This window comes from Canis aureus, chromosome X (assembly GCF_053574225.1).
Source record: "Canis aureus isolate CA01 chromosome X, VMU_Caureus_v.1.0, whole genome shotgun sequence".
NCBI classification, from domain to species: Eukaryota; Metazoa; Chordata; class Mammalia; order Carnivora; family Canidae; genus Canis; species Canis aureus.
Window position 1 is genome coordinate 114340431 of NC_135649.1, and position 13687 is coordinate 114354117.

A 13687-nucleotide genomic window follows, 5' to 3' on the forward strand; every position below is an offset into this window, starting at 1 on the left:
TTTTTTTAAGACTTTATTTATTCATGAAGGACGCAGAGACACAGGCAAAGGGAGAAGCAGGCTTCCCCGCAGGGAGCCCGATGCGGGACTCCTTCCCAGGACTCCGGGATCATGCCCTGAGTCAAAGGCAGGTCCCTAACCCCTGAGCCACCCCGGTGTCCCCGTTTTGTTTTGTTTTGTTTTTGATGGTGGATTACACTTTTGGGAGGGGGGAGAAATTGATTATAAATGATAAAAACAACTATCTGTAATATGAGAATATGAAGATTTAATTTCCCCAAATTCAAAATGTGAAAATGTTTGCGTATAGCCAAATTGTGTTATGTTAGATTAGACTTTCAAAAACTTGGTTACTGAATGATACTGCTACTCTTTTTCAGTGGCTCCCAATGAGTAGGGCTTGATAACCCTGCCCCAGCATGTCCTGGTAACCCACAATGAGCTGGTTTGCCTCTGTGGGATGGGACGGGCACAAATGGCACACCATGTGCACTGTAATTGGCTTTATCAAAATCTCCTTGAGAGCAAATCACTAAACAGTGTTCAATGATAGAGAAAGCAGTAATGAATAAAAATGTGCTGAACGAAGATGTTTACCTTCACACAAAGTACAAGCCTTAGTTTTTCCTCTAAGAGTGATAAAGCTGGCTTCTGTGTTGGGGGTGGGGGTCCTGCATGTGGCACACAAATGACGAGTGATTACTGAGATCAATTCTGATAAGGAGAATGAAAATGTGAACACTTAAATAATTTTAAAGAGAATGAAGAAGTAATCAAATAACCACAATGCAAATGCATTAGATTTTAATCTTTATTATTTAACATTATTGCTTTAGGGAATCTTTTCCCCCCTCAACCAGGAATTAAATGCTAATTACACAAAAATATACACATATAAAAAGTAGTTCTCCATTTTCCCAGGGGAAAAAAAAAACATTAACTTCCAGAATATTCAAGTGTTTTAATTGTAATTAAAGTCTTGATCATCTCGTTTATTAGCTCTGTAACTTACATATTTAAATTAAACGTTATTAGACAACCATTACAATTTATAAATGTAAGGTGCCACTACTGAGTAAATTGATTCTTCCATGAGTGGATGTGTCCCTTCTCCCACCCACTAACAAAGCAGCAATATGGTTAGTTTAATTTTATGAGTAGGTGATCCATTGCTGCAAATGCTAATTCTCTTCTCCACCCTGTGATTTTTCGTGTATGTGTGTGTAAGTTGGTTAGATCGCACAGGGAACCTCTCTAATGATCAACAGCAAGATGAGCTAGGCTTGGGCTTTCGGTGCAGGCTGACTGTGTCTGTCTGAATCAGGTGATCTGACCTATCCTCAGTAGCAAGCACTCTTCGAACAGCTTCCTCAAAGGCTGCTGCGACATTTGTGGCATCTTTTGCACTTGTTTCAAAGTAAGGATAGTCGCCGTTGTCCCTGCACCAAGCTTGGGCTTCTTCTGTAGACACTTGTCGTTCACTTATGTCGATCTTGTTGCCCAAAATCACAAAAGGAAAGCTTTCGGGCTCTTTCACATCTGCATAATATATGAATTCTTTCTTCCAGTTACTCAAGTTCTGGAAGCTCTGAGAATCATCAACACTAAAAGTGAGCAGGCAACAGTCAGAACCTCTGTAAAACGGCGTCCTCAGGCTTCTGAATCGCTCTTGACCGGCTGTGTCCCAAATCTGCATGGTAACAAAATGTCCATCCACCTCCAAATCTTTATTTAAAAATTCTACACCTATTGTATGGAAGAGCTGGGTATCAAACTTATTGGTCACATATCTGTTCATTAGAGAGCTCTTCCCAACTCCACCATCTCCAAGGAGAATTACTTTAAAAAGTGAAGATTTTCCTGCCATTATTGATCTCAAGATCTTTGACTTTAGAACTCTGTAAAATAAAAAGGTACCATTACATTCCTTTAGACCTGTACATTTCTCTACACGATCCTATGAATATCAGCGCATAAAGGAAATAAAATGCAGAGTACCCATTCCTTTCTGTACAGAAAAGACCTAATAGCCACAGCTGTCCTATCCTGAGCACTCAAGCACGTACCAGGCACAGCTCTACTGCTGTTCCCTAAGACAGCCGGTGAGGGCTCAGTCTTCCCCCTCCGTGGGCCACAACTGACTGAGGCGGGCACTCAAAGCCAAGTCTCACCCCAAAGACCTTGCCCTCAACCATTTCTCTCTACTCACAATAAGCCCTGCCACTATTTGTTAGAGATGCAGCAGGAGACCAAAGTACGCAGGTGTTTGTAACAACTTCAAACAACCCTTCGGTGGCACAGTGACAGTTTTATTGATGGCTTTCGTCTTATGCCAAGGGTTTTCTCAATGACCTCCCCTTTCTCTCTTCCAATGCTATCACCATAGGAGCTGGTAACCAGGAAACCAAACACAGAAGCTGACTGATCTGGCTGTGAACAAAAATAAGCCAACAATTGAGTAAATGAACTCCATTCTCTTCATTAGGAACACTATCTGGACTTTGCTAAAATTAATGACAGCAGCAATGGAATTTTTTAATAGAATATTATAATCTAGCACATTCTACCCACAAGACTCATTTGGGCAGTTCCAACTGCTAATAAATGCAAACCAGGGCTGTCACTTCTGTGTTTTCAGAGGAATGAGATAAACCTTAAAAATGTGGTACACTCTAGGTGTGCCTGGGTGGCTCAGTTGCTTTTTGGCTCAGGCCACAATCCCAGGGTCCTGGGATGGAGCCCTGCGTCGGACTCCCTGCTTCTCTCTCTCCCTCTGCCACTAACCCCTGCTTGTGCTCTCTCTCTCCGTCAAAATAAATAAATAAAAACCTTTGAAAAAAATGTGCTACTCTACATGCCCTTTTGGAGAAGCCCTGGGGCAGGATTAAATATTTCCCTACACCACAGGAACCAACCTGTATGGGGTAGAATTTCAGATGCCCATTTTACAGATGGCTACTTCTAAGCACTGGAGTGAGCACTGTTCCTATTTAAGGCTTCTGTTTTTATTCTTTATTACGGAAAATTTCAAACATACACAAAATTTCTGAATGAGAATAATATAATGAAACCCCCATGGATCCCAAACCTAGCTTTGTCAATTATCAACCTATGGCAAAACTGTTTCTTCCATAACCTTCCATTTTTCCCAGTTATTTTGAATCAAATTATATTATTTAATCTATAAATACTTCACTATTGCCTGGCTTTTTAAAGTATATATACATTTGTAAAAGAAGACAACCTTTGGAGTAGCACTAACAAAATTTTCTGTAATGATGGGAAATATCCTCCATCTGCACTGTCCAATATGGCAGCCACTAGCCACAGGGGACTACTGAGCACTTGACTTGTGGCTGGAGGGAATGAGGAACTGAATTTTAAATCTTATTTAATTGCAACTAATTTGAACAGTCACATTTAAAGAGGCAATAGCTGTTGTAATGGCCAGCACAGTTCTAGAGCAAAAATGGTAATTAACTTTAACATGAAAGTGGATATTGTGGGGATCCCTGGGTGGCTCAGCGGTTTAGCGCCTGCCTTCGGCCCAGGGCGTGATCCTGGAGTCCCAGGATCAAGTCCCACGTGGGGCTCCCTGCGTGGAGCCTGCTTTTCCCTCTGTGTCTCTGCCTCTCTCTCTCTCTCTCTCTTTCTCATGAATAAATAAATAAAATATTGTTTTAAAAAAAGAAAGTAAGTGGATATTGTGAATCCCTCAATGGGAAGGTAACAAAGACATGAATAAGAATTGTTCTATTGACCAGGATGGATTTGCAAATTCACTGCAGTAAACATTATCTGGCAATCTCCTGATTATATGGCAAATGTGACCCTGTAAAATAAAATTAAATATTTCCTGTAATGTGTAAGAATTCTGCATTTCCAACTACACGATATACTATTCTGGTAAAATCTGTAGCAACTTATCCCTAAGTCTTACTGGCTCTTTTAAATTATTACTACTGCAAAAAAAATTACCACTACAGTAATTACTGCTATAACTGATACAATTTAAATTGGTCAAACAAAACTGTGAGGCAAAGTACTTAGCTCTTAGAGACTTTTTTGACTTAAGTGGATTGCTCTGCCCAATGTCCAAACTAAATTCATGTTAGAGAAGAAACAAACGATCTCAAGCCCCTTTAATTTCCTGACATACGTAACAACTTGATAAGTCAGTTCCTTTAACTCTTTGCAATCTTGCTTAAACAATTTCAATTTACAGAAAAAAAAGACTAACAACCCCAAAAATGTACACCAGCTATTCTGATATGAGGACACCACTGGTCTAATGCCCTATCCTTAACACTCTTCAGTGGTTCTCCAGAGATTCAGGTCTAAATCCAACTTCTAAGACAAGACACCTAGCTCTGTTCTTCATTTTCGACTTGCCCTCACCGTGGCACATGTTGTTTCCTCTGCTGGGGATCCTACTCCACTTAACTGCTGAGCCCTCAGAACCAATCAACATGGTCTCACCAACACTGGGAACCTTTCCCAGCAGCCCCCATTCCAAGGTTGTTCTTTTCACAAGATTTTCAAGATATATAAACACAAAAGTTCCATGCTATGCTATGAGGATGTAAGAGATGTGCGTGATTCTAGTATACCATCTATCCTAGTATTTGAATAAGTCTCTAATTACCTTGCCAGACATAAAGTTTTACTGCAGAGCATTGAACTGTTAGGATTTTCACATCAAATTATAAAGCAGATTATGCAATCTAATAACCTCCATCCAGATGACTGGTTGCACATATCTACCAAGTTAAGTGCTAGACATGCCTTGAGATTTGTCATTTATAATTTTATCAGGACACTTTGACACAGTTTTCTTTTTTCATAATAGTGTGGGATTTCCTAATTGGTGCCATTATTCTGATTAAACAAATTTGAGGTATGCTAGACCCGGGCATCAGGAAGTGAGGTACAATTTTTTTTTTTTTTTGCATTTCCCTTCTATAATCTAGGGCTTCACAGATATCCTATTTGCGAGTATGCTGGCATTTGATAAAACAACTAATTTATATATATAAACATTTCTCTGATTCTTACTATAGAGTTGTATATAAACATACATGGTGATACAGATAATTATATAAGCCATCTTATTTCCCATGGACTCCAACAAAAGCTAGCTTCAGGCAATCTATACATTAACATAACCACTAACTGGCTCAGAGACATTAAAAATACTTTTTCTTTTCTAAAAATAGTAAAACCCTTTGAAACTTTAGTAGAAGTTGAATGAACAAAGGTATCCCTGTTATGTTACTTTCAGAACTTACATTAAAATATAATGTAAAGTCTTTTTTTTTTTTAATTTTTTTTTTTTTTTTATTTATGATAGTCACAGAGAGAGAGAGAGGGAGAGACATAGGCAGAGGGAGAAGCAGGCTCCATGCACCGGGAGCCTGACGTGAGATTCGATCCCGGGTCTCCAGGATCGCGCCCTGGGCCAAAGGCCCGCGCCAAACCGCTGTGCCACCCAGGGATCCCTGTAAAGTCTTTTATACTCTGCAGTTTGGAGTGATTGCCCACAGGCAATAATAATCTTCACCAAGGTTAAAAACATGACTTTAACAATTCAGCTAAATTTGATAAAGAAACCTGAATAAGAAAAGCATATTACATAGGTCATAAATGTTACCTTAATTGTTCAGTTCAAGCAGCATCATTACCTGCAAAGAAAAAGTTACAAAGCTCACCTTAGCAATGTACTTTCAATTTGTTCTCAAGAGTTTTAAGGGTAAAAATAAAAATTAAAATGTGAATGAATATCTGACTTCTATTAGCACCTAGATCCTTAATTTAAAAGGAAAACCAATAAATAAATGAATAAAAGGAAAACCACACCTAAAAGCTCTCCATGACCTTTCTCAGCCTTAAAAAAAAAATCCTAGAATCAAATATCAAATACTACATTTTAAATCACTGTTTTTTCAAGAAGTTTTTCACCTGCCCACCCTTTTTTCAAATTTAAGTTCAATTAGCCAACATAAAGTACACACTTAGTTTCAGATGTAGTGTGCAGATTTATCAGTTGTGTGTAACACCAAGTGCTCATCACATCATGTGCCCTCCTTAATGTCCATCACCCAGTTAGCCCATTTCCCCCTATCCATCTCCCCCCCAGCAACCCTCAGTTTGTTTCCCAGAGTTCAAAGTTTGTCCCTCTCTCTGATTTCTTCCCATTCGAAGTTTCACACTCAGACAACTGTAAAATTCTTTTTAGAAAAAAAAGTATAAAATATGTCAGTCATTCTTCAAAATTTGCCCAAACGTTGAGTGGCTTAGAATAATCCTATTCCAAAGAATTAAATAGAGCTAACACAAACAAGAAAAAAGAAGGGTCACGAGAGGGATGGACACCAATGCAACACAGGAAAAGCTAGACTAAGGCTAAAGCAGCGCTGTGTCATGAAGCTTCTGGGCAGCCAAGGTAGAGGTGAAAACTTTCTTGCCACAAAAGAGTAGCCTACTGTCAGAAAGGAGAATGGTTCTTGCCAAAGGCCAAGAGCACACACCCCTGGGCAAGCTACTTGACATTCCAAAGCTCACAAGACAATGGCAACAACAGTACCTACCTCCCAGGGCCGTTGGGAAGATTCACTTGGTCAGATTCACTTGGTCACGGACAAGAGGGAACAGCTTTTCACCACAGTGCCAGGCTCATAATAGGAGTGCAGGAAGTTTCTGCGGAATGAACAACATGAAGAAGTCTTTACTGGCAGTTGTTTTAAATTTTTATTTATTTATTTATTCATGAGAGACACACACACAGAGAGAAGCAGAGACACAGGCAGAGGTAGAAACAGGCTCCATGCAAGGAGCCTGACTTGGGACTCGATCCCAGGTCTCCAGGATCACACTCTGGGCTGAAGGTGGAGCTAAACCGCTGAGTCACTGCGGCTGTCCTTTACTGGCAGTTTTAAGGAAAGGTTTCTTTCATGACCATTTCTTAAGTCAAATTTCAGTAAGAGTCTTCAGCAAAACAAATAAGAAGATAATGTAGGCAGACATGAGGAAGCCAAAGGATCCTGGCCCTAGAGACCAAATTCAAGTGAGTGACGGATTATGTGGGAAGCTGGGCTAAAGCGCTAGCCCCTCTTAGTCTAAGCCAAAGGTTTTACTCCCAACACACATCTTCTTTAAGCAAAGGGCATTTTTGTGGAATGATCATTTTAGCTGCATGCTGTCCATAGAGAGCAGCCTCACCAAGATCTGCTTCCACGGTAGCGGGATTTGACCCAGGGTAGGTCAGTTTGATCACAGGCTAAGCTCAGCAACAGGAGGAGACAACCCTGAGAAAAGCAGAGGAGGGCGGAGCCAGGAAGCAATGAAGGCAGCCCGACATCAGGGAGAACCCCAGGCAGGCCTGAGAACCGGGAGCCCAGAGAGGGAGGAGTGCTATACACAGGCCCGGAGGGAGTGGCCCTGGAGCAGGCAGGGCCTGAGACGCATGGGCAGGGTTTCTGCCTACACCCCTGGAAAGATGAGAGCACTGAAATAGCTTCAGCAGCAGGGAACCTGATCAGATATGAAGTCTAGAAAGGTAAATGGCTGAGGCGAGGAAAGAGGAAGGCCTCAGGTAGAGCTTCAGTGGATGCCCTTATGATCCCTTCCAGCTGGCTTTGGGATTGAAAATGGTGCCTTTTCTGCCTTGCAGGTGACCTTGGAGTAAGATAGTCACTCTGTGGTTATATACTTCACCTCCTTTTGATCCTTTCCTCTTGCTACCTGGCTAACTCCTGCTCACCCCTATAGATGCAGCTAGACCTCATCTCCCACTGACGTCCCTTCCCCCACATTCCTAAAGCACCCTGTACATACCTCTAAGTGCAGAGGTAATAATGATGAAATTTGCATGCCTATTATGTCTAATAAAAATGAAACATACTTGGGGGCACCTGGCTGGCTCAGTCGATGCAGAATGAGATTCTTGATCTTGGGGTTGTGAGGTGGAGTTCCATGCTGGGTGTAGAGATTACTTAGAAAAAGAAAATAAAATCTAAAAAAAAATTAAAACAAAAGAAACATGCTGTCTTAAAAGATTCAGTTTCAGGACACCTGGGTGGCTCAGTGGTTGAGCCTCTGCCTTGGGCTCAGGTCATGATCCTGGGATCCTGGGATCAAGTCCCTCATTGGGCTCCCCACAGGGAGCCTGCTTCTCCCTCTGCCTGTGTCTCTGCCTCTCTCTCTCTCTGTGTGACTATCATAAATAAATAAAAATTACAAAAAAAAAAAAAAAAAAAGATTCAGTTGGGATGCCTGGGTGGCTCAGCGGTTGAGCGTCTGCTTTCAGTCCAGGGTGTGATCCTGGATCCCCAGGATCGAGTCCCACATCGGGCTCCCTGCGAGGAGCCTGCTTCTTCCTCTCCCTGTGTCTCTGCCTCTCTCTGTCTCTCATGAATAAATAAAATCTTTAAAAATAAATAGATTCAGTTTCGTGGAAGCACATTATACCATCACAAAAATGCTCATACTTTTCCCCAAATTATTGATTATCTAAACTATAGGGACGCCTGGGTGGCTCAGCAGTTGAGCGTCTGCCTTTGGCTCAGGGCGTGATCCTGGAGTTCCTGGATCCAGTCCCACATCAGGCTCCTGCATGGAGCGTGCTTCTCCCTCTGCCTGTCTCTCTCTGTGTGTCTCTCATGAATAAATAAAACCTTAAAAAAATTATCTAAACTATAGCAAAAATACATCCCCATACTATTCTAAAATTGTCCCAAAAAGAAAAATCAATCAATCAAACTGCAAAAATGTAAACAGTAGAGCAAATGCCCTAAATGCCTAATTGGGGATGTTTTGCACTCCCTGAGGAAACATGGAAAGGTGGGACTGTAGAAATATGCTATTGTTGAGTGATAAAACAGCATGCATACCACAATCACATCATATAAAAGCCTACAAGAGTTTACATTAAAGTCTGCAAGGGGGCACCTGAATGGCTCAGTCAACTGAACATCAGACTCTTAGTTTCAGCTCATGTCATGATCTCATGGGTCGTGAATGAGCCCCACATGGGAGTCCATGCTCAGTGGGGAGTCTGCTTGAAGATTCTCCCTCTCTGCCCCTCTCCCCCGCTTGCGTGGGCCCACAATCTCTCTCTCCCAAATAAATAAATCTTTTTTAAAAGATGCAATAGTGCAATGATAACGGAAAATAGCCTGGCAGTTCCTCAAAAAGTTAAACATAAAGTTATCATATGACCCAGCAATTCCTCTCTTAGGTAGATACCTAAGAGAAATGAAAACATACATCCACACAAAAACTTGTACATATATGTTCATAACAGCATTATTCATAATAGCCAAAAAGTAGAAACCACTCAAATGTCCATCAACTGAATGGTCAACAAAACGTGGCATATACAGGGTGACTGGGTGGCTCAGCTGGATGAATGTCTGCCTTCAGCTCAGGTCATGATCTCAGGGTCCTGGGGCTGAGTCCTTCATTGGGCTCCTGCTCAGTGGGGGGCCTGCTTCTCCCTCTCCCTCTGCTCCTTCCCTGGCTCATGCTCCCAGACACACACACTCTCTCTCAAATAAATAAAAATATTTTTTAAAATGTGGTGTATCCGGGGATTCCTGGGTGGCTCAGTGGTTTAGTGCCTGCCTTTGGCCCAGCGCGTGATCCTGGAGTCCCCGGATCGAGTCCCACGTCAGGCTCTCCACATGGAGCCTGCTTCTGCCTCTCTCTCTCTATCATGAATAAATAAATAAAATCTTTAAAAAAAAGTGGTGTATCCATACAGGGGAAGATTAATCAGCCATAAAAATGAGGCACTGATACATGCAACAACATAGATGAATCTCAAAAATATTATACTAAGTAAAAGAAGTCAGACACTAACGTTCAGAATAGGCAAATCCATTGACAGAAAGTAGATTCATGGTTCCAGAAAATGGGAGGGGAGAGGTAAATGGGGAGTGACTGCTAATGGATACAGGGATTCTTTTGGGGGTAGAAGGGGTTGACAAAAATATTCTGGAATTAGACAGTGGGTGATGGTTGCACAACTTTGTGAATATACTAAAAATCACTCAATTGTATACATTAACAGGGTGAATGTTATGGTATGTGAGTCAGATAAAGAATATAGGCGTATATTTAGAGGCACATGCACAAATATGTATATGGCCTAAGAATTGGCAATAAGACCCTAAAATGAGATTTATGCAAAGCCACTAATGATCTCTTTGTCCCTTTAACAGTGTCCTTTTAAATCAATAAACCAGTTACACACACACTAGATACCTTAGGATTACAATACAGGTGCTGGCACCAACACATGTTATATACAGCACACACTAATCTGAATTGGAAAATGGATAAGTAGGTCACTGGCAGGAAAGAAAATGAACTATGTTTTCAACAGATAACTCAAAACTGAAGATAAACACTGTATGTCAACTCTTTCCTTTTCACAACACTTATTTTCCCAACATTTCTATCGTATACTTTTAACTACCAGTTGTTTATGAATAGTTTATATCAGTAGTATCCTTTTCTCTGGCTTTTCCCAATCCCTTGCTGGTTTCCAAAGCCATATATTAGAGTAAACCAAGAGGGAGTCAGATCCAAGCATAGAAAATAAAAATCTCTAATAGGAATGTTTGTAGAAATCAAAAGCAGACATCTTTTATTGTTTATAGATTCAATTGCATCCATTCTTAACAGATAGATAACTAACCTCATTTATTTCTTATTTTCATTATGAAAAGGTTTTTCAGTGTGGCATTCAAAGGGCCATCCAACATTGTTTACAAGCCTGTCCCAATTATATAACTATAACTCACTGTCCCCACACCTATCACAGGCATTTACAGTCAAGTCTTTGTTCAGGCCCTTATCTTGGACTGGGAGTTCCCTCCCCACACCTAGACACCTACGAAAATACGAGTCATGGGATCCCTGGGTGGCGCAGCGGTTTGGCGCCTGCCTTTGGCCCAGGGCGCGATCCTGGAGACCCGGGATCGAATCCCATGTCGGGCTCCCGTGCATGGAGCCTGCTTCTCCCTCTGCCTGTGTCTCTGCCTCTCTCTATCTCTCTCTCTCTCTCATAAAAAAAAAGAAAAAAAAGAAAAGAAAAAGAAAATACGAGTCAAAGGCTTTAATTCAGATCACCTCATCCAAGAAGGCTGCCGCCCCCCACCCAGAAACCTAATCTTCCTCTTTTCTTTGCTCTCATAATCATTTTCACCTGATTATAGCTCTCACTCGCACTCTAACCACTGTCAGTACACATGTATGCATCTCTTTCCTAATTACAATGTCAACTCCCTAATTACACAACACCTAATTCTATCTATTCATTTGTCCTTTTTTTGGTTCTGCAACATCCTGTACAAAACTTTACATATGGTGATGTATCAAATAAATGCAAAGTTGAGAACAAAGAGTAGTAACTTCCTCCTTTATTCTCGTTATTCTATTCTTATTTTTCTATTGGTACTTTTTGTGCTTATAATTCTTTCGCTATTCAGTTCTTCCACCATTCTATTTTTGAAGTCTATTAAAATGTGTGAGAAGGGACAAAAAAATTGATTCTTTCTTGCAAGTGTCAATGAAAAACATCACTTTAAAAATAAGTACTACTGGCTCTAACAGGGAGCTGGTGAACTTTAAAAATGACTATATTCCTCCAATAAGTTGCCAAAGGGAGAGTAGGTTGGGTTTGTAAACTGCTCTCCTCAAAAGCTCAGGTGTGAAATACATACTCCTTGACTAGTTCTCACATCCAAACACTTAAATTGAACTTACCACTCTTGGTTTAAATTTAGGAACAGATCTTTCCCCCTCAAAATCGCACATTCCTTTTGCATTTACCCTGAATGTCCTAGTTAGAGACATACCACTTATTCTGAGTCTGAAAGGAACTAACCAAGGAAACAAAAGCATGGATAATCTCTGAATTACTTTTTAAAATATTTTATTTATTTATTCATGAGAGAGTGAGAGAGGCAGAGACACAAGCAGACTCCATGCAGGGAGCCTGATGTGGGGCTCGATCCCAGGTCTCCGGGATGATGCCCTGGACTGAAGGCGGCGCTAAACCGCTGAGCCACCCGGGCTGCCCATCTGAATTATTTCTATTTTTGTCTAGAGCGGTATTCATTTCCTTGAATCTTAATATCAGTATGTCTCACTTAACAGTCTAATTAGTTCCATGCTGTTTCCAGTTCTGTTGGTTATCTTGCTGAAATGCATGAGCAAGAACAAAGTCAAGGAAATCACTAAGTGTAATGGGTGCTAGATCTGTACAGCAAGAGGTCAACGTGTGCGCACACACAGGCACAGGGAAGACTTAGGCAAAATACCATAGGAAGAGACCAACTTGAAGGTACAACTTGCCAGATGAAACTAACCATCTAGTTGACCACTGAACGTCACCCCACAGACAGAGATAGTGAGAGAAGGGGAAAACTGTAACTCAAACTACAGTATTGCAATGCCACAGCAGCACACCCTATTTAAATAACTTATTTCGATAAATACTTTCTTAAAAATTATTTTATTTTAGAGACAGAAAGAACACAAGTGGGGAGGGCAGAGGGAAGGGGGGAAAGAATCTCAAGTAGAGTCTGTTGAGCGTGGAGCCTGATGCAAGGCTCAATTTCAAGACCCTGAGATCATGGCTTGAGCCACCCAGGTGTCCCCATAAGTACTTTTTTGAAGATAAGTCACTTGATTAAAGTTTCAAAAAAGACATACTCACAATTTTGCTTAAAACAAGGCACCTCTGCAGTTAAGTATACGAACTGATCATTCACAGTGGTGGAGAGTGGAGGAAAAAGAGACGTTAAGGAACTAAGTCTTCTTAAACCATCCTGAAAATACAGAGCACCGTGACCACACAGAACCTGCTGTGACGACGGAGATACTCTCTTCCATTTTTCTCAAAAACATTTATTTACTCATGAGACAGAAAGAGAGAGAAAGAGGCAGAGACACAGGCAGAGGGAGAAGCAGGCCCCACGCAGGGACTCCAGGATCACACCCTGGGCCGAAGGCAGGTATTAAACCACTGAGCCGCCCAGGCGGCCCAGAAATATTCTATTCCTGCACTATCTACTATGGTAGCTCATTAAGCACACATGGCTATTGAACACCTGAAATGTGGCTGGTCTGACGAACTGAATTTTTAATTTTTATTTAATTTTAATTAGTTTAAATTTAAACAGCCACACAGATATTGGATGGTGCAGGTATAGTGTGCATAATTGGGGAGTCGATGAAGGAGCTGCAGGGGGAAAACACTTCCCAGAATGACATGTGAAATTAGGCTGGGTGTATAGATGGAAGTGTGCACTTCAGCTTTTCTCTGGAAAGAGTACAAAGGGTTTCATCTGATTCTTTAAAAAGATTTTATTTGAGAGAGAAAGAGAGAGCACGCGTGTGTGCCTGCACCCACGCACAAGCCAGGGAAGAGGCAGAGGGAGAAGCAGACTCCCCACTGAGTGGGGAGCCTGAAGTGGGGCTCGATCCCAGGACCCTGAAATCATGACCTGACCGAAAGCAGACACTTAACTGACTGAGCCACCACTTAGGTACTCAGTTTCATCGGATTCTTAAACGGATCTGAAATGATCAATACATGTTCACATCATTTGTATGTGCATGTGTATATGAATTTTTTTTAAGGTAAACTCTATCACCAACATGGAGCTCGAACTCACAA

General features: G+C 41.2%; 1 protein-coding gene across 6 annotated transcripts in view; it reads right to left on the reverse strand.

Moving 5' to 3' along the window:
• Window positions 1-793: 793 nt before the first annotated feature.
• Window positions 794-13687, reverse strand: part of RAB9A (RAB9A, member RAS oncogene family) — a 52052-nt gene continuing 39158 nt past the window's right edge. For 5 of the 6 annotated variants that reach the window (XM_077887469.1, XM_077887467.1, XM_077887468.1 and 2 more), the window contains 3 exons: window positions 6588-6696; window positions 5651-5681; window positions 794-1898 (listed from right to left, as the gene is read on the reverse strand). In XM_077887469.1, coding sequence (XP_077743595.1) covers window positions 1262-1867 — 606 coding nt within the window. In that variant the 5' untranslated portion in view covers window positions 1868-1898; window positions 5651-5681; window positions 6588-6696 and the 3' untranslated portion in view covers window positions 794-1261. Of the gene's footprint in view, window positions 1899-5650; window positions 5682-6587; window positions 6697-12724; window positions 12776-13687 lie in introns of those variants that run through there. The other variant, XM_077887472.1, reaches the window with a different exon arrangement.